This window comes from Triplophysa rosa, linkage group LG1 (assembly GCF_024868665.1).
Source record: "Triplophysa rosa linkage group LG1, Trosa_1v2, whole genome shotgun sequence".
NCBI lineage: Eukaryota > Metazoa > Chordata > Actinopteri > Cypriniformes > Nemacheilidae > Triplophysa > Triplophysa rosa.
This window is the reverse complement of record NC_079890.1, coordinates 2,940,583-2,961,509: the sequence shown is the minus strand read 5'-3', so window position 1 is coordinate 2,961,509 and position 20,927 is coordinate 2,940,583. Positions and strand designations below refer to the sequence as shown.

At 40.4% G+C, this 20,927-nt stretch overlaps 2 protein-coding genes across 3 annotated transcripts in view; both read left to right on the top strand.

The window, feature by feature from the left end:
- dagla (diacylglycerol lipase, alpha) overlaps positions 1-8,590 on the top strand; it is a 32,161-nt gene extending 23,571 nt beyond the window's left edge. Inside the window, exons 17-20 of one of the 2 annotated variants that reach the window (XM_057332457.1) lie at positions 180-388; positions 479-605; positions 4,543-4,706; positions 5,451-8,590. In XM_057332457.1, coding sequence (XP_057188440.1) covers positions 180-388; positions 479-605; positions 4,543-4,706; positions 5,451-6,576 — 1,626 coding nt within the window. In that variant the 3' untranslated portion in view covers positions 6,577-8,590. Of the gene's footprint in view, positions 1-179; positions 389-478; positions 606-1,236; positions 4,082-4,542; positions 4,707-5,450 lie in introns of those variants that run through there. The other variant, XM_057332468.1, reaches the window with a different exon arrangement.
- Positions 8,591-8,977: 387 nt separating this feature from the next.
- arih1l (ariadne homolog, ubiquitin-conjugating enzyme E2 binding protein, 1 like) lies at positions 8,978-17,335 on the top strand. The gene is made up of 14 exons (XM_057342353.1): positions 8,978-9,399; positions 11,759-11,826; positions 11,971-12,115; positions 12,192-12,284; positions 12,363-12,418; positions 12,499-12,565; positions 12,839-12,945; positions 13,280-13,322; positions 13,403-13,474; positions 13,820-13,950; positions 14,049-14,106; positions 14,265-14,525; positions 15,002-15,114; positions 15,482-17,335. The coding sequence occupies exons 1-14, from the start codon at positions 9,097-9,099 to the stop codon at positions 15,564-15,566; spliced, it is 1,602 nt and encodes a 533-aa protein (XP_057198336.1). The 5' UTR covers positions 8,978-9,096; the 3' UTR covers positions 15,567-17,335.
- Positions 17,336-20,927: the final 3,592 nt, after the last annotated feature.

Sequence of the window (20,927 nt, the reverse complement as noted above, 5' to 3'; positions counted from 1 at the left end):
ACACGGGTGGAACGGCTTGGTTTGCCATAATGGTGTAGACACTGTGTTAGTGAGCATGAAATATTGAACGTTACTGAGCAATGCATTTTGGAGTTAACTTCAGGATGACACCTATATGATGCCTTAAAATGATGTCACATTAGGTTTTGAAACGCTTTCTCATTGGTTGTTTCCATCAGTGGCGGATCATTGCTGGCGGTACGAAGTGTATCCCAAAATCAGAGCTGCCATCTGATGACGAAGACCCTGTATCTCAGGGCGTGACCCCCTCTAACTCCCGTCTGTGGCTGCATCCCAGCGATCTGAGCATCGCCCTGTCCGCCTCCACTCCTCTGTACCTTCCGGGACGGGTCATCCACGTGGTGCACAACCATCCGCCCGAGACGTGGTGAGTAGAGAGAAAGATGACGTGGTGAGATTGGATCTCAAATAAGCTTTATCTGAGTGGAACCGTGTCTGTAAATCTCTCTGTCTGTAGCTGTGGTCAGGAAGAGCCCACTTACTCAGCTCTGTGGGGGGACAACAAGACTTTTGATGAGGTCATCATTTCTCCGGCCATGCTGAATGAACACATGCCTCATGTGGTGATGGACGGCCTCAACAAGGTGTGTGCGCAGTGTTTGCCTGTGTGCGCTTTGCAGTCCAGTTTCTGCTAAATGAAACGTCAGTGTTTGGGTTGAAACATCATACTGGACAAATCCGGGTAACATGAGATCCAACGTCTATAAATTCATCTGTAATGTAGAGCTTCCTGTCAGTGTTATGCGATATAAGGGATGTTCACAACATGGAATGTTCATGTTTGTGATTTTGCTTGTGTGACAGTATAGGCTTCATTACTTCTAACTACGTTTTAATTGAAAATGTTTTCATTACTTCTAACTTGAAATGTTTGCATTTACGATATATTTAATGAATCGGAAATGATATATTTTATTACATTACATTACACTAACACACGTACTGAGCGTTTCTGGTGTAGCCAGGTTTTATATTGGAGGTTATTGGAGTGGCTTGGAGTTCGTGACTCCTTGGTCAGGAATCAGTTGGCTGTAAATCTTTAGGGCCGTAGTAGGATGTCGATCTGTACTATCGCTGTCTGGCAGCGTTGGTTATGATGTTTTTCGCTTATTGCTGTTGAATTGCACTGCTGCGGTGTTGTTATAGTTTCTTCTTTAAGTTTGTTCATTTTTTCATTTGTCCATTGTATGGTAATTTGTTGGTTTGTTTTTACAGGTGCTGGAAACTCCATTTTTCATTTCAGAGCTGATCGCTGCTCAGATCGGAAGCCAGAGAACTAGCTCCCAAGTGCATGTTTCTGTCTCTAACGCCCCTCCAAGCTCCCCTCTCACAAATCTAGTTTCAGATGAATGTCTTGTGGTTCCAGAAACACTAACCCCCAGCAGAACATCTTCTTTCCATGCACAGTCTTCGGACGCTCAAATAAACGGCTTGAATAACACCGTCAGTCTGTTAATGCCAACTTCTCAAAGTGTTCCAGAGATGTCACACACTCCCACAATCCCATCACCCGCAGCATCTGTTACTGTAGATGCGTCTCCCGTCGGGTCAGATACAGAGCTCTCTGAGTGGCCGGGAGACTTTTTCCTTGACTTTCAAGAGCTAAATAGCATTTCTGTGTATCCGTCGTCCGTTCCAGAGGCATCAGCAGGTCCTGATTCCCCAACTCACGGAAGTGATACCTCGGAACCCCAAAACGTTACCCAGTCAGTGTTAGAAACCCAGACCGGCCAGCTAGACTCCACCCCCTTTAACGGCACGTCCACATCTTCCAAAATGTCAGAAAGCTCTTACGACGTGTCTATCCCACAGACCCCCCCTTTACCTCAGAAGTTTGATTCCTCGACCCCCTCCCGTCCCATTTCCAAAACACATGATTCCCCCTCAGGGGCCCCAGAGTTCCTGTTAAACACCAGTCAAACTCTGCGGCCCATCACCCCTTCAGTAAGCCCCTCATCTGGACTAATGGTCGAAGGCACGTCGACCCAATCCTCGACGGAGAACCTTTCTCCTGAATACCTTGAAAACGCACCTTTGTCTCCTCCTCCAATAACAGATCAGGCCAGACCGAGTTCCTCTCTTTCTGAAGAGACCGCATCTGTTTTAACCCGCAACGATTTGTCTAGGTCTTCAAGTGCCACATGTTACATCTCAAGCTTGTGAAAGTGCTCTGGCAGATACATGTACAGCCGAACGCATGTGCTTTGGTCCTTCGCAGCTAACAATCTGTTTTCTTCACTGCCAGATTCTTTCCTCAGCTTGAGTTTGGGGCGTCTGAGGTGTCACCTTATTTCTTTCTGCAGGTTCTTTGGCTCTACCTGGTGTCTACGTGTTTTCTTAACTTTGTGTTTTGGTGTCTGGTTTTAGCCGCTCGCAGCAGGATTTCAGCCTTTCTCCATGTGCCTTGAGTTTGTTACCTCTGTGGTTCTGGAAACGTCTTCTTTCGGTGTTTTCGCTTGCGTTTTGTGTTTTGTTCGTGCTTGCGGAGGTTGATAAATCTCTTGTGATGGGCAGCAATATTTCTTTACCCTGCTTGGTGTTTTTTGTCGTTGGTGTCGGTGGTGGGGTAAAAGGTGGTGGTTCAAAGCTCGGAAATGTTGTGAAGATCATAATGTGAAAATTGAAAAGTCATTTACTCGCACTCATGTCGTTTCAATCCCATTCTTCTGTGAAACAAAAAAAGAGAAATGTTTGACATACGCTGACAAAAAGACTAGGGATTTCAAAAGATTCATCGCGATTAATAATATAAAATAATAAAAGTTTGTGTTTACAAAATATATGTCTATGTATTGTGCATGTTAATTTTGTATTTATAAACACACATAAATGCATATTTTAAAGAAAAATATAAAATGAATAAATGTTTATATATAATTTCAATTATTAGTAAATATAAATAAATACATCTAAATATTTCCTAAATAAACATACATGTACTGTATGTGTTTATAAATACAAATTAAATATGCCCAGTACACAGACATATATTACTTTTATTCTGGATGCGATTAATCGCGATTAATCGTTTGACATCCCTAAAATACCCATAAAAGTGGTTCATAAGATCTCCACTGCAGCTCTCATTTATGTGTCTACATATTAAAATTTGTCGCAGTTGGTCACGTGACATCACATGATGTCATTGACATTAAAACCTGCGTGTTCCAAGGCAAGTTTGAATATGCAGAAGCGCAACTGAGACGGAGATGAGTCACATGGTCATTGGTACTCACCCAGCATTCAGTGTTGTAATAACATGCAATTCACTATTTATTCAACATGCTTCTTTCTAATAATGACTCTTACAGAAAATATTAAACGGTTACTTAGCATCTCTTTCATAGTAGACTCTATAATGTGTCTAGCAGTCTGTTGTTGGTTTTATAGACTCACATTGATCAAACTGTAAGCCATTATAATCATATGACATCATCACTGACATCACTAACTCTTATTTTAAGTTAACATACTGTACATGTATGTCTGTGTTTTTTGTACTTTGTGTAATGATTCTATTGTTTACATAGTACTTTTCATGGTAGACGTTCATCATTGTGTCATTTTCTTCAGTTTACACCGTTGCATGTATCTACTGATATCTTTGTGAACAATGTCTCTAACTCCATCCATATTCATGTCCATGCACGTAATAATAAAAATGGCATCTGTTGTGTAAATTTACTTGGTGTGTGTTTGGTTGCCACTGGTTCAAGTTTGTATTTACAAATGTACATCATACAGCTGACATTTTCTGTTTATTGTGTTGGGAAATGAATGGTAAAATATGGCATTTGTATGATGTTTGACAGCTCAATTTTAATTAATGTCAGAAAACAACGAAAAGTTCAGAATGAACTATTTGCTCAAGCACCACTTACAAAATGAAGTGGCTCTGAATTCAACATGCATCATTAATTCTTCCTAGTTTGTTTACAAATGATCTCTTGTCTGAGTTTTTATCCAAATATGATGATTTAATGATCATCGATGTTAAGATTGAAATTAGGATACAATTGCATTTTCATTAGGACTGTTCAACGATTAATCGCGATTAATCGCATCCAGAATAAAAATTTGTGTTTGCATAATATATGTCTGTGTACTGTGCATGTTAATTTTGTATTTATAAAAGCATACACATACATGCATCTATTTAAGAAAAGTAACAAAAATAAACATTTATAAATAATCTAAATTATTGGTAAATATAAATGAAAAACATCTAAATATGTCCTAAATATACATGTATGTGTACGTGTTTATAAATACAAAATAATATGCACAGTACACAGACATGTATTATGTAAACACAAACTTTTATTCTGGATGTGATTAATCACGTTGAATCGCTTGACAGCCCTATTTTTCATGAAATTCAGTCTAAAATGTTTTCAGGTAAATTGGTTTTGCTTCGCTCAAAACATTTCTCTTTTCTAAACTGTTCAGCTTTGAAATACATTATAAGACTTGATTCTTTCTATCAATTCATTCATATTCATGTATGTTTATTACTTTCAGGTGTTGGAAAACTATAATAAAGGGAAAACGGCTTTATTGTCTGCTGCTAAGATCATGGTCAGTCCTACAGAAGTGGACCTGAATCCAGAAACAATTTTCCTCGATGCTTCTAATTCACCGCAGCCCACCCCCGCCACACACCACCGCAGAAACAGTAGTGTCCGGTGAGTTCGGCTGACCAATCAGAGTACGCCAAGAAGTTAAACTTAACCTTTGGGTTCCAAAATCCCTATATACATCCCATTCATTTTTCCATAGATAACGTATTATGTTTTCATAACAACCTATAAGAATAGCTCATTTTATTTTAACACTATTGCCTGTCCTTTTCACTCATGCCGACTGCAGAGGTACCGTGTATGGTAGTATACAGTTTCCCCCCCGTCCTCTTTGGTTCAGTAGAATGGCGCAGAATAGATGTTAGTCATGTTAATGTTGTCTAACCGTAAACATCCCTTTTTATTCCCTCTTTCTGATCAACCCTTCTCTTTCCTACACATGTTCCTCTGATCTGTTTTTTTTCCCGAAATTTTATATTTTTTTACGTTCTTGATTATCTTTTTTTATTTTCCATTTATAAATATGTGGAATGGTTCATTTTCTATGACCGCATTATTAATTGATTTTTTGTCAATCTTTTATCTTCCATTTAACTTTTTGACCCCCCCCTTTCATGACTTTTCTTCATATGTGAAATTTTTCATTTACTTTCTTACAAAAACACTATTATTTATTGATTTTGGCCTGCTTTTTCTGTCACCTTTTTCCCCCTCACATTTTATTTGTCATTCGTTCATCTGTTCCCTCCTCGCCCATATTCTTTTCATTGCCCTCTTCCGTTTTGTCTCTCTACATTCCCCTCCACTCAACCCTCCTCCTGTGGTCCCTCCTCTCCTGTCCTACTGTAGTTCCTGTGCCCGCTCCGAGATCTCACTGGATGGCTTCTCGGAGTGTCCGCCACCTCTGGTGCCCGTGATGCTCACTGGAGCGCGTGACCAATTAGCCGTAGACCTTCGGGAGCGGAAAGCCCCCCTGGCCCTCATGGAGAGTCTGTCTGATGCTGAGTCCGTCTATAGCTTAGACTCCAGAAGGTCCTCCGCCGCCCTGAGAGGCTCCCCCTGTCTAGGAAGTCTACCTTTCCCGTTGGACGCCACCATCCCAGAAGAGAACCCTTCGCTTAGCTCCCGCACAGAGCTGCTGGCCGCAGACGGCTTGAGCCAGGACGCGGCAGACCATGAGCTGGGGGAGGAAGGTCCTTATTGCCCTACCCCTCCGGAACTGACTGTACCTTCCAACGATGCCCATCATGTTGATATGCGCAACAGCGGCCACTTCGCTTCCCTTTCACTTGGACACACTCCCGGAGATCAGCCGGCCGGCCAGGGCGTGAACTTCCGCCCATCTTCAGAAAAGTCTGCAGCTTGTCAGCCATCAACAATCGTTTGCATTCAAGAATCCCACCCTGTAGCATCCCGGACTGGTTCGACGCAAGAAAGACTTAGCGAAATGACTGAGGAAAAAGAGGAAGATAGAGGGAAAGAGGTCAAAGTCGAACTTGAAAGGGGCCTGTCCCAAACTCATCCACCAGTTCCGCCATTGTCCAATGGAACCCCCAGTCAGGCGGTCCTGGAGTTCGCACAGTACCTAGACTCACTATTTAAACTCGACGGCAGCAGCTCTCCGCCTCTTGACTTGTCCGACGCGGAATCTGAGTCTGGACGGGGATCTTACAGCCAGGCTGAGGGAAACCATGAGGACCAGCGTGTAAAAAGCACCTCAGACAAGGATAGGCAGCTACTGGCCAGAGCGACTATAGAGCCCAATTTGGTTCCCAAGCCCCCTCGCACCTTTGCGGGCTCAGCTGACCCCTCTTCTGGCATCTCGCTTTCTCCATCCTTCCCACTCTCCTCCTCTGGAGAACTCAATGATCTCTCTCCTCCCGATGGGGTGCTACCCGTCAACCATACGTCTGCTCTACGAACTTCTGCTGCTAGCCCCAATTCCAAGGAAACAGTGTTGGCTTCGATGGTTTAGTGTCCCACGGTCAACCTCAACATATCGTTACTTACAGTTTCTTTTCTGCAAACTTACAGTGGCTCCACTTTCTGGATTGTAGAAACGTGCATGTGTAGTAACGCATTCAACCCAGACTTGCGCAAAGAGTTCATAAAGAACAGAAGACCTCATTTTGTACTATTATTACGCATATCTCTTCTGAATCCGTTGTGTTTTGTGCATCACCGTTACAAAGTGTCCTACATGAGGTGCTGTGCGGCTCCTTCCAACACTAAGGATGCTGCTAGCATGTAAAGAGGCTTGCACAAATTACATTTTGATTCAATGTTTTGGTTACGGTTATGTTTACATTGACGCCACAGAACACCAAGCTATCACAAATGTTGGGAGTTCTAATAAGGGAAATGCTGGGATGGGTAAAAAAGGGACCAACTTAAGAGTTGTGGGGAGGGCACACACAACAAGCTCTGTGGACTTGATACCCTCAGGACTTTCGAGAATGAAGAATGGGACGAAGACGTCTCGGTTGAAGGATGACTAATAGCAAAAATACATTTCGTTGGATTGTACTTTTTCATTTTTTAAATGGAAGATTGTGTGGAATGTCCTGCTGAGTATGTGTAATCGGTGGCACCAATGGTTGGTGAACATCTACGAGTTAAGATTGTCTCTTGATGTGCATGAGAAAATAATGTACGGTGGTGTAAAACGTTTCATTTTGCTAACTTTTCTCATGTCTGATTTACAAAAATGTATTATTTAAGCATGCAAGTTTTATATCGTTTTTATTCACCCTATTGCCAAAAACTATATTGAGTTAAATGTTAGAACTCTGTGAAATTAATATATGGTAATAATTCTTATTTATTTTTTACAAACCACTGCCCAGAAATGCAAATGACTTTAAAAAGGGGTACCAGGCTTGCACCAATCACAAAACGCACCCTTTAAATGGCTCGCCTGAACGCAGTTCAGGAAAGCTCTCATGTCACTCAGTAGGTATGGGTATGACGTATACAAACGGTAGCAAAATACAGTAAGCATAGAGAGATTTTTAGGAGATCTCATCTGCATTTTTCAAAAAGTCATTTCGACTGTTGTTGCTATATTATAATAAATAAATAGTGGTTTATCTCAACAGCAAAGTATTTTAATAACTTGGACATGCTTTTTATATATCGTTTCAGGCTGGAGTGTTTGAGCTTTGGGTGGTTGTGTGAAAAAGTACAGTAGTGTGTCACCACACAGCTCTCGGAGCAAGTCACAAATGTGTCGAGTATTTTAGTTTGTGTTTTTGTTTCAAATAAGAGCGTCCGATTGTCATTGCATGTAATAATTTTAATTTACAGGTTATAAACTAAGTTTTGCATGCGACATACAGTAAAACCACACACGTTACTTTTTTGGGTTTGCTCTCTTCCCTGATGTATAAAGGTAAGTTACATGGAATACAAAGCAAAGTTTTGAACTAAAACCGCTACTCTTCTAAATGAATTGTTATCTTAATAAGCTGTGACTGCTGTACTTTTTCACAGGGTCGTATAGCACTGCCTTTTAACGTGAGTGTAAATACTGTCTTGTTTTCAGTTGTTGTGTTTAAAAAAGATATAAATCAATGGAACTATGAAAAATCTATCATGTATCATAGTGACTTTATCTCAAATGTATAGCTATATTGATATATATATATATATATATTGATATATATATAGAAAACGTATGACTATTCAGGAAACATGAAAATCTGATACTGTGGCCATATATCTACTTGAGAAAATATATAATGAGAAAAAACTTAATGGATGTCATGACCCTGCCAGTCTTTACTTTGAAGAATGAGAATGTATTTAAATGCACACTCTTACACTGCCCTGCCTGTTACAGAATAAATCATACAGATCTCGAACTGAATTCTGTTTCTTTTGACTTTATTTATTAAGCGTAACACTGTCAAAACCGATGTAAACAAAAACTGTTACAAAAAAGTTACTAAACAGTGGTGTTAAATTAGAGGCTTTATTTAGTCTATGTTAGTTAATACAAATAAAGTTGTTTATTGTTTGTTTATATTAGGTCAATAATTGTAATTAAATGACTTTAAAATGAAAAGTAATATCTGTTATTTTTCTTCACGGTTCTTTTTGCACTTTATTTACAAAGCACATTTAAAAACAACAAATGCTATACCAAAGTGCTGAACAATCATAAAATGCAATGAATAAAAGTAATCACAGTCATTGGTAATATTACACCCAACACTGCAAGAATAATCATTCAAAGATAATCGTTAAGTAACACAGAAACATCACACCGAAATGTTAAGATATCACCATCACCGTGATACACAGTTATTGATGATGCATCGGATCGGATGGGTTTGATGACGCAGAAGTGACGTCTCTCTGATAAGGTTCCGCCGTGAGTCGGTGAAGCACATATCTGTGTGGATGTGTGTGCGCGCGCAGGAACGCACCACGCATCAGTTGCAGATCACCGTTACACCGCCATACATTTACCCAGCGCTCAGAGCACTGAGACATGGACTCAGACGAGGGCTACAACTACGAGTTTGATGATGAAGAGGAGGAGGAAGAAGAAGAGGAGGAGTGCAGCGAGGACAGCGGCGAAGAGGAGGCCGAGGATGACACGCTCGACCTGGGCGAGGTGGAGCTGCTGGACCCCGCGATGGCCGGAGGAGAGCGCGACGAGTGTGGCGACACCGGCGGCGGGGGCCTGGGGCCCGGTCAGGAGGACGAGGACTACCGCTTCGAGGTGCTGACCACCGAGCAGATCCTCCAGCACATGGTCGAGTGCATCAGGGAGGTGAACGAGGTCATACAGGTATATAATACACGTGTTTTTACGCCATTTTGTAAGTTTATGGTAGGTTGTTTATGTGGATGACTGAGTTAGCGGCTAGCTAACGTTAACTGAGGAGGCCGAATATTGTGAAATTAAAGCGTTTATTTATTAATTAAAGTGTTTGGTTTCAGAGGGGTTTGTGTGCATTTGGCTTGTTGTTTTGTTGCAATTGTTGACATATTTTTTTTTTGTGGGCTAACGTTAGCTGAAATCTGTGAATTTAAGCTAACGTTATTTAGTCCTGCTAGCGCGACCCGGTTTGCAGAGGCTGAAGTTTGTTTGTTTGACAGCTTTCGCAGATTAAATCAAAACAATCAGCATTTCTTTAATCTTTTTAACGTCTTTTTATGAATAACTTTGTTGTTTTTATTTGTAACGTCTCGTTGTTTTGAAGCAGGTTGAAATTTAGCGCTGTCACTGTTTGACACTTGGCTAATGCTAATTTACTATCAGGGTTGTTTACGTTCCACATTTATTTAAAATTTGATTATTTCAGTGAAAACGCCAACAAAGAGACCATTTGAATGGATTTCAATCCATTGTTGACAAAAACAGTGTTAAGAATTTTACAGTACTAATGTTACATATATTTAGCAAACTAGCATGTCAGTGAAAACTTTGGGGTAGAATGACAGATCGGTGTTTTTACAGAAATGAATGACGAGTTATCTTGCCAGTTGTGTGTTTTGTGTATTTAGATAGCTTACAAAGCAATGAAGATTCCTGTTAGCTCCAGTAGCTATCCCATTTTAAAAAAGAGCAGAGTCCATATCCACTGACTTGGATGGCTTGAATAAAAATAAACAACAAGAGCTTAATTTTATCATACAATATAATAAAATTGGACAATAATGTAATGTTATTGCACAATATGTTAAGTTGAAGAACGTTAAAAACATTGGTCCATTGACCAACACATTGGTCCATTGACTTGCATGTATGAGTATGAACTGACACATTTTCTTTAAATATCATCTATTGTGTTCCACAAGAGAAAGTCATATATAGATTTTGAATGTCGTGAGGGTAAATAAATCATGACAGAACCTTTATGTCACATAAGTGCAAAGAATAAAATAATAGCAACCAGCTGATTTGTTACAGCTGCATAGATATATAGTGGAAGGAAAATCTGGCCTTTCTTTGGATGAGCACCAGTGTCGGGTTAGCATTTCAATGATCTGTCATGCAGTTGACCTTCGCTTGAGCCTTGGTTATGTTTTACGCAGTCCCACTTGATGTCCTCAATTGTCGGACAGACCTTTGCTCTAGAGCTGATTACAAATGTGCATATTGCAGTACGTAATACCTAATGTCACAATTATTTGCAATAACGGAATGATTTTAATAATTGACAAAGTTGTGCATGAGTGCTAGTGTTTTCTTTGATGTGTGGGGGATGATCAATGATCAAAAAGCATGTAAAACATGTATAATTAAAAAAAATGTAATATCTTAACAATAATAGCGCAATAACTATCACAAAATATTATGCACAATATTTTGCACAGTTCATGTGGTGGTATAGTAAAACACAGGTCAAATATGATACATTTTTATGTGGACATGCCAGGTATCAGTGTTGTAAATCAAATCCTTTATTGTCACCATGAGGGACACGTCCCGCCCCTTCTAATGCCCCGCCCCCAATTAATCGAGTACTCGTTTTACTCGTTTTTCAAACCGGTCCAGTACTCGAAATGAAATATGATCAAGAATGCCCATCCCTACCAGATCAGAAAATATCGATGTTCAGATTCTTTATTGTACTTTATTAAATAAAATAATATTGCTCTTTTACAATATGTCTACAGTTTACGTCTGCCGTATAAGTGGACAGAATTCTTTTGTGTTTGCAAAATATTTGAAATAAAGTGTTTGTCTGCGCAGTGTGCACTTACAATAGTGATCGATCATAGGTCTCCAGGGTGCATTCACAATATTTTATTCACTTATCGTTGTTTTTAAATGTGCCTTTTGCTTTCCATTTGATTGTGAAAATAACCTGCCTCGATTTTAGAGCATTTTAAAGTTTCTAATCATCCTTATTTATTAACAATCGGTTGAAAGAAAGTGGCAGATAAACATGCTTTACAATGTCGCGCTTCATGTGCAAGTTATATGTGAAGATTGTGCTATTCTTGGAAATCTCAAGTTCATTCCTGTGGGATGTTCAGTACAGCTTGTCTAAGCGAGCAACAGTGAACATAGGTACTTTAGGGCTTAGCAAAGTGTCACTAGTTGCAAGTGAGTCAAATTTGAGCTTTTTGATTTGTGATATACGCATTCTGAGTTAAACCAGACGTCCACCTGTCACTCATTATTGTGTCTGTTTCAGAACCCAGCGACAATAACTAGAATACTCCTCAGTCACTTCAACTGGGACAAAGAGAAGCTTATGGAAAGGCGAGTGACTTTCACAGATACGTCAACACAGGATTTGCATTGCCGGCCCGTTGGTGTCGTTGTTTGAACTATTTTTTCCCCATGATGCTAATAAATAGGAATTTAGTTCATATTTAGTTTTCCTAACACCGTGTTGTGTTACAGGTACTTTGATGGCAATCTGGATAAGCTGTTTTCAGAGTGCCATGTGATAAACCCCAGTAAAAAGCCCAAGACACGACAAATGAGCACACGCTCTTCCAGTCAAGATTTGCCCTGCCAGATTTGCTATCTCAACTACCCAAACTCGGTCAGTTTCTTACCTTTCTTAAAGCTTCGGAATTTCATAGAAAAGAGACCAAATCTGTCATGTTCCCTTTTCACAGTATTTCACAGGTCTAGAATGTGGACACAAGTTCTGCACGCAATGCTGGGGCGACTATTTAACCACCAAAATTATCGAGGAAGGGATGGGACAGGTGGGTTCTTATTAACCTCATACTGTAAATCTGACCTAAGGGTTCTTTTTCTAAAAAACCTTGCCTTTGTTTTTCCAGACCATCTCGTGTCCCGCTCACAGCTGTGATATTCTGGTTGATGATAACACTGTAATGTAAGTGGTGCCGTACGTTTGGCTTGACCGTGCTTATGAGGGTGTTTTGATAAGTAGTAACCTGTGGGTTTCATTTGCAGGCGACTGATCACAGATTCTAAAGTGAAGTTGAAGTATCAACATTTAATCACAAATAGTTTTGTAGAGGTACGTTTTTCATTTTTGTTGTGCTAATTGCTTTTGGGCAAAAAAGGGTGTTTGGAATGCTTCCCTTGAATGAAATGAAAACAGAAATGGCAACAGTGGGTTTTTATGCAAAGTAAAACTGAGATCAAGCACTCCTCAAATTCATCTGAATCATGTTCCTTTTTAACGAAATGTCCTTTTCACTTAATAATTCACAGTGAATGCCGTGAAGATGAAATATGGGTCAGTATTGATGCAGTGTGTGACGCTGCTTGTCTCTCTGCTCTCATACAGTGTAACAGACTGTTGAGATGGTGTCCGGCTCCTGACTGCCATCATGTGGTCAAAGTTCAATATCCTGATGCCAAACCAGTACGCTGCAAATGCGGGAGACAGTTTTGGTAAGAGAGCTTCATTCATACATCATACAGCCCATTTAAACTCGCGTAATCTGATGCTAGCTTCCGTTTAAAAAAGGGTTTGCTGTAAGGTAAACGCATCAGATATGGTCTTAAAAGTTGCTGTTAGATAGTTCAATGGATCTGGTTTACCTTGGGGAGGTAAAAAAGAAAGAATTTCTCCTCAGCTGAAAGGTGATCGAATGTCGCAAGGACCTTTAAAGCAACCCCACCAATTGCTTTTCCTTAAGAATTAGTGTTGATTCAGAAACACCAGCGTCGTAGTAAACCCAGGTTGAATTGTCTCATTGATTTGTTTCTCAATCTCTATAACCAGCTTCAATTGTGGAGAAAACTGGCATGACCCTGTGAAATGCAAGGTTTGTTTTTTTATACTGTATCAGTATTTCAGCACATCAGACGTTTCCCTCTTTAATCATTTCTTCTCTGGCTTTTAAAGTGGCTGCGGAAGTGGATTAAGAAATGCGATGATGACAGTGAAACATCAAACTGGATTGCAGCAAATACCAAGGTACGAGTGTCTTAGAGACACAATGAAAACCAGTGATCGTTTTACTTGCATATATACAGAAGTTCTGTAAAAACCATCAGTAGAACGTATACTGTATATATGGCACTTTACATTCACTTCAAGTTAAACCAACCGGTCATTTGTTTAACAAATGTGACTTATTTGACTGCCAAAAGAGTTCAAATTGAGAAATCCCTGTGTTCCAAAGCTATACCTAATGTCAGCTATGCTACAAAAGCAACTTAAAAAAAAAAAGGCTAAGGGGTGAGATGATATTTTCTATGCAGTGCTGTTGTATAAAGCTTGATCGTAACACGGGATATCCCTTTATATTCCTTTTTTTAGGAATGTCCCAAATGTCACGTGACCATCGAGAAGGATGGAGGCTGTAATCACATGGTGTGTCGAAACCAGAACTGTAAAGCAGAGTTCTGCTGGGTTTGTCTCGGCCCTTGGGAGCCCCACGGCTCTGCTTGGTGAGTCCCACTGACCTCGCATGACCTAACACGTACTGAGCACAAGCACTTTTCTTATGAAACGTAACCCAAAAACGATGCGTTTTGTTTTCTTACAGGTATAACTGCAATCGCTACAATGAAGATGACGCAAAGGCAGCCAGAGATGCTCAAGAGGTAATGCCGTTTTGATCTGACCTGTCTTTTTAGATTAAAATGAGCTCTATTTATAAAGCTTGACTTACGGTTGGGGGTGCGGCATAGTGGTTGTAGTTCAGAGCAACTTGGATGACCAGGAAGAAAATTCCAATATAACCATTGTGCACTTGTCGCAGCGTTCCCGCGCGGCCCTGCAGCGCTACCTCTTCTACTGCAACCGCTACATGAACCACATGCAGAGCCTGCGCTTCGAGCACAAGCTGTACGCGCAGGTCAAGCAGAAGATGGAGGAGATGCAGCAGCACAACATGTCGTGGATCGAGGTGCAGTTCCTGAAGAAGGCCGTGGACGTGCTGTGTCAGTGCCGCTCCACGCTCATGTTCACCTACGTCTTTGCCTTCTACCTCAAGAAGAACAACCAGTCCATCATCTTTGAGGTGAGCGGGCGGTGTCATACACTTGTTTTCTTCCTGCATCGAAGTTATGCAGCGATCTTGAAGCAATAGTTGCTGACAGACATGACGATGTTGAGCCAGCATAATGTGATTCCAAGAAATGTTTCACTTTCGTCACTGCAAATCGCATTGTAAACAAATATGAACAAAGCTAAGGGGCATATAAGCTCGCACTGTACACATCAGACAGCTTTTTTATTCAATATAACAATACAGTCAAGCCTCACTTTATAAATGTGGAGCTCGCGCTGTATAAAGAAGATGTGTCTCTGCTCAGCTCGTGCCTAGACGCACGCGCCGGACTTTATAACGGCGTAGGCCGATGTCATCGTTTTTCACTGATGCCGATTAGGTAGACCTCGCCCAACCTGAGTTGTCGCTACACATTCAGTTGGGATGTAAGAAAGTATGTTCACACAAAAAAATGACGTTTATATAAAACGCTTTTTGTTTTCCAGAACAATCAGGCTGACTTGGAGAACGCTACAGAAGTGCTCTCAGGTTATCTAGAGCGAGATATCTCCCAGGATTCTTTGCAAGATATCAAACAGAAGGTTCAGGATAAGTACAGGTGAGGGAGTCGAAATGCACAAGATTATGGTGCTAGTTTTTGTGCTTTAAATGCATCAAATAAAAGCATATGTTTAGTTTGGTGGCTTGTTGGTTTGTATTTCTACTGCGTGCGTGAGTGACTTTTATACTTTCTTAAGTGTTGCTGATCGCAGCAAAATCAAGTTAGTGTTTTAAGTGCAGCTGGTAATATAAACGGATAATAAGATGACTTGTAGATGGATTCATGTTTAGTAACAGTTCTACACACCAGACCACCCGCCTGATCTATTATAGACCTCTTGTCACAAACTGTTGAGAATTCCACTACAGATCCAAATATTTTAACAATAGCAGTGAGCATCATCTGCGTTTGTCTCCCTGTGCAGATACTGCGAGAGTCGACGGAGGGTTCTCCTGCAGCACGTTCACGAGGGCTATGAGAAAGACTTGTGGGAGTATATAGAAGACTGAACAGGACTGAGCATTAAAACAGTGAACGTGCGTCAGTGAACTGCGTCGGCCATCGCCACAGACCCTCCACACTTCGCTTTTACCTTACATCTGGATTTTTGTCATTATTTAGAGTTTAAGTTAATTTTACTGAAATAAAAAGATAGAATATTCAAATAAAACTCCTACGTCAGTATTGAAGTGTGTAAGAGTCGATCGTGGATGCGGCACGTGTTCCATCCTCAATAATCCGGTTTTTTTTTTTTTAAGTGCTTTTTGTCATTTGTATGAAGTTGTTTTTATAGTTTGGCTTGTCTTCAGCGTAGCTTTACAGATCCGAGCCATGCAGAGTGTGTTTGGGGAATGTTCGGCTGGGTGGCTTGTCTTTATGCAGCGGAACCGTGTGTTTCAAGCTGGAACGGCACACGTGCGTGGGACGCATCTCATTGTTTTGCTTTTTGAGAAATATTTATTCTTTACAGTTATTCAAGAATGTGTTTAAACAACGCGAGAGGCCGTGTGACAGTTTTGCCTCTTTTGCTGGAGGTTGGACCTTTTTAGGGACTTTGCACACCCAAATCGGAGGCATAGGAACAGTAGCCTTAATAGCATACACATATAGGTATCACTGGGTCATATTTCATCCCAGAATCCAAATTTTTTATGGATGTTAAACATGTTAAAAACTTGATGCACAACATCTGTCACTACTGTAGTACAGGTGAATACTTTTTAAACGTAAATCCAGTACAAAAAAATACTATTTAGTACATTTTTAAAATGTATGACTGAATTTAGTGGTTCCCATAGAAATGTCGTTATGTTAAATATATATACACTTGGGGGGGGGGGTGAAATATGACCTGGATGTTTTTTGAAAGTTTCGGTGAGAAATCACCATATCGCTCTCATTGACAAAGGCTAACCCAAAAGCTTTCAAGGATGTTTTTGTTGAGTTGAGATTGACTGGAGCATGAATGTTGTTACGAACCATCTCATCTCAGTTAATGTTCACCTGATTATTTCTCTCTTCTGTTATATTCATCACACTACCAGATGTTTCATGAGAGCAAACTTGAGTGACATTCACTCACAAACACCTAACGTCTCAAATGTGTTTTTCCCTCGTCTCATTTTTATCAAACCTATCTTTTGTAGCGTGAGATGAGGCTGATGGTAAAGCACTGTTGTATTTTTTACATCACTGGCGGGTTACGAGGCTTATTGGTACTATGTGGAGCAGATAGAACTGAAACCCTGCGAAGTCGAGCCCGGCTGTTAAAAATTAAGGCTTTGCTGTAAACCAATGAGGCAAGCGATGTGTTTACACTAAAATGACGACAGACTTCAGGCTCTGTACATTGTTACCGCTTATGACACCCTTTCTTCAGAGTATTAAATCTTTTGTTTTGCAACTTGCGAGGCACTGTTTATTTTACTTGTGAGATCATTCTTCACCTGTTGGAATTGTGCATGGTCATAATTCTCAGTGCATCGACGTGTATGCATCTGAATACGGTGGCCGTACGGTAGGTTACATTGATTTACGGCCTTCAAAATTGTCGCCAAGAGTTTGTGCCCACGTCGGTTTTGTGAATTCCTCATTGGAAAAAACTGAGGAACAGCAGTGTTGCCTGTGCTGAAGAATGAGAGTTCTTCACCAAAGTGTGAATCTTTACATTAAAAGTGATCAGTCTCTTATTTAGAGGCATGTTCATCTATGGTGGCTTTACTGTGTTATAACCATTCTTATAAAAATGTCCTATTTAAATAAATGCCATTCAGAAGTATTTGAGTGTCTGGATGATTTCATTTGATAATGCATGACATTTGATGTATATGAGGCACTAAAAATGAACAGAATTGAATGGAATTTAGTTGCACAGCACTCCCTGTCATTAACAGATAGTTTTAAATTAAATATTTTATCTTTTTAGTTTTCATGTTAGTTTTAGTTAAATTTTTAGCCATTTTGTTACATGCTTTATATATTTTTAGTGTTGGTGTAGGTTTAATTATTTATTTTTTGTTTGTTTAGTTTTTGTTTATTTCAAATGAATAATTTATGGTGCTCATGATAAAATGTGATATTACTCATCGTGATTATCGATAATGTGTTAAAACTACACCTGTATGACTTTGCAAAACACAAAAGAAGATATTTTGAAGAAGTGAAGTGAAGTGAAAGTGACCTATTAGTCAGATATGGTGACCCATACCCGAAATGTGATGAATGCATTTAACCCATCCAGAGAGTAGTGAACACACGTACACCCGGAGCAGTGGGCAGCTATCACTGCAGCGCCCAGGGAGCAAGTAGGGCCTTGCTCAAGGGCACCTCAGTCATTACCCGCCGGCCCTGGGAATCGAACCTTCTGGTCACGAGTCCGACTCTCTAACCATTAGGCCACGACTGCCCCTCAAAGTGAAAGTGACCTATTAGTCAGATATGGTGACCCATACCCGAAATGTGACCATCCAGAGAGTAGTGAACACACGTACACCCGGAGTAAACTAAACGCATATTCAGAATGCAGATATTTGGGGTGTAGAAAAGGTGTGTCATGTGGTAGCTGTAAAATGCCTTGAGCTAAGTGGCACCGAAAACCTATCGACACTTAATAAGATGGCAAACTCTATTTTGCGGTGGACTCTGGAGGAGCTGCTTTTCTTTGAGGATAAGCTTTACATTTCTATGCGAGAGGTCATTGGTCACGGAGCTGCAAAATGCAATAAACTGAACAAGTTCATCATCGAAATGTTCCTGTAGATCTTCGCAATATTTTTTAACGAGACTCTGACAGACCGCGTGCATCTCTTCGTTGGGCATGCCTTTTAAACAGGTTAAAAAGCCCCAGTAGCGGCAGGTTTCTACGTATGCTGTCATAATTTCTTACATTTTCATTCGACATGTTGAGGTGACGACGATGTCCTTTAAGTACTGCGTGTCTGTTTTGACTCTTGATTTAGGTGTGTGACAACGATGCTCTCTCTACGTAACCTACGCATAATTGCCTCGATCAAAGTGTGTTTTCAAACTCGGAAGAGAATTGTCTCGGGGGCCCCCTAGTGTTCGGGGCCCTGGGCTGCAGCTGCAGCCCTGCCGACGAGAGAGGGCCGGATCATGTGATAAGTTTTATTTATGTTTGTGTGGCCGGCAGTCGACCGTGAGGTGGCGGCCGGCCTTTTACTTCCGTGTTATTGTTTGGTTATTTTATTAAAGTGTTTCAATGTTTGCCGGTTCCCGCCTCCTTCCTTCCGTTTTATTGAGCTTTGTTACACCGATTATAGAAAAATGCTTAAATATCGGGGAAAATATCGGTAAAACGATACATCGGTCGATCCCTACATCAAATTACAGTGATCGGATAGTTATTCAATAATCGTGACAGAACTACAGCTGATATACTATATATTACAAGTCAAATATAGGCAGACGTCTTGTCAGCCGTCTCAGATGTTTAAACACCAACAAACTGAGTTTAAACGACCCCTGAGAGACTTTAAATGCTGATAAAACAATAAACGCTGAAGAGTATTACTATTTAATTTACAACTATTTAACTTCAGCTTCGTGATGAGTGTGTTGAAAAGAGTTTCTGTCTCTGGTTTTCACCGAAGCGTCTTCGCAACTGAACTGCTGTCACCATGCACCATGACGTAACGATCATGCTCGAAGAGGTAATGACGGGCTTCTCTTCGATGACGCTCTTCTATGAAAATAAGTTTTTATTGAATGAATCTCGCCCGTTTTCCATCACTTGTCACCGCTCAACCCAAGTAAGTTACAAGATAAAATATAGCTGCAAGCAGCAATTACAGGGTCAAGCCCAACAATTGCCCAAAGGGAAATATTTTGGACATGTCAGATGTTTAGATTTTGAAAACCAAGTTTAAAAACAGGGAAATGCAATTAGAACACAATAAAATAGCTTATAACATTTGACCACTAGGTGGTGCTGTCACCAAATTTTTATGAGGCAGACAAGATGTGCCAGTGATGATACATACAAGCTTCGTGTCAATACACAAGTGTCGCGAAGATGCACAAGCCACATGACCCTTTGACGCACACGCCTTAGAATTCATTGACGCTGTATACAAAAGTCATTTGACCAATCAAAAAGCTTTTAATAACTTTTATTTAGGGATGTCCAGAAGATAAATTCAGTGCAAACCAGGCAGCTTTTGAAGGAGTTCGAAAAAGTTCAATATGGCGGACAGGACGTATGGTGGAATATGACAACTTTAATATAAATGAACTCGGCTTTAGCCAACAAATATACTAATGTGAATCGAATAACATTATGTTGATTTCCTCATATGTCATAAGGCCTATAACTTTACAAGTCCTCTCAGAACTTGACCTTGATGAACCATAACACGTGTCATATACAGCATTGTATAGCAAATTTCAAAATGGGCGACGCCCACAATGGACGAATAAGGAACACTGGGTATGGTTCGACTCGTCATGCCTCAAGGAATCAAACAAGACCCTTTTTTTATTATATTACACCAAAGTTTTCAAAATTCATAAGCAAAAATTGCCTTTTTTATCTCTGGACCAGTAGGTGGCGCTGTGTAACTGTGTATGTTACCTCAGGTCATGACTGCGAAGACATGTACCAAGTTTTGTGTCGATACACAAAAAGTTTGTCGAAGATACAGCATTACATCCATTTTGGCGTGCTCGTCGTCACATTCGTAGTTGTGCTATATGAGAACGAATTGGCCTATCAAAAATATTCTAATAACTTTTTGTCTGCAGTGTCTCTAGATGAAACCGTCTAGGTAAGTGGTTCTCAAACTGTGGTACACGTACCACTAGTGGTACTTGAAGAGACCCCTGGTGGTACGTGGCACAACAGGACATTTTAAAACTCTATATATTAATTTACATTTCGTATTTTAAAGTCACCATGAAACGGAAGTTGAGATTAACTTCCGTATCGTTACGTATATCCGAGTGAAACGGCTTCTGAAATTGGGGAAAAAATGTAGGCCTTTTTTTGCCTTTCCCTTTTTGATTGGTTTGTATGATTGTTCGGGCCTGGAGGGAAGGGCTAAAAATGCCTGGCCATTGAACGCCGTTCGACGTTCCCACATAATTTCATGTATCAACAAACAGTTCGTCTTCGCCATGGTACCACATACAGTTTTTGGTGTTTCATTTATTTTCTTGAACTGTTGGCATCTTTCTTGTTTCCCGTTCGGACCAAAAATGTGCTTTCTTGCTTGAAGCCATGTTGTTTGCCGTAAAACGAAACGGCTGTCCACTGCCGTGCGTGTGTGTAACCTGTCGCAAAGTGCCGCGAAAGTTCCTACGCGCCGGTAATGGTGCCATTAAGTTGTGTACATGTCTATACCGCACTTCGATAA

Coding starts and splice junctions, on each gene's coding strand:
- arih1l (XM_057342353.1), top strand. CDS start 9,097: ATGGACTCAGACGAGGGCTACAACTACGAGTTTGATGATGAAGAGGAG. Junction 12,116..12,191: donor ATCTCAACTACCCAAACTCG/GTCAGTTTCTTA, acceptor CCCTTTTCACAG/TATTTCACAGGTCTAGAATG. Junction 13,475..13,819: donor GGATTGCAGCAAATACCAAG/GTACGAGTGTCT, acceptor TCCTTTTTTTAG/GAATGTCCCAAATGTCACGT.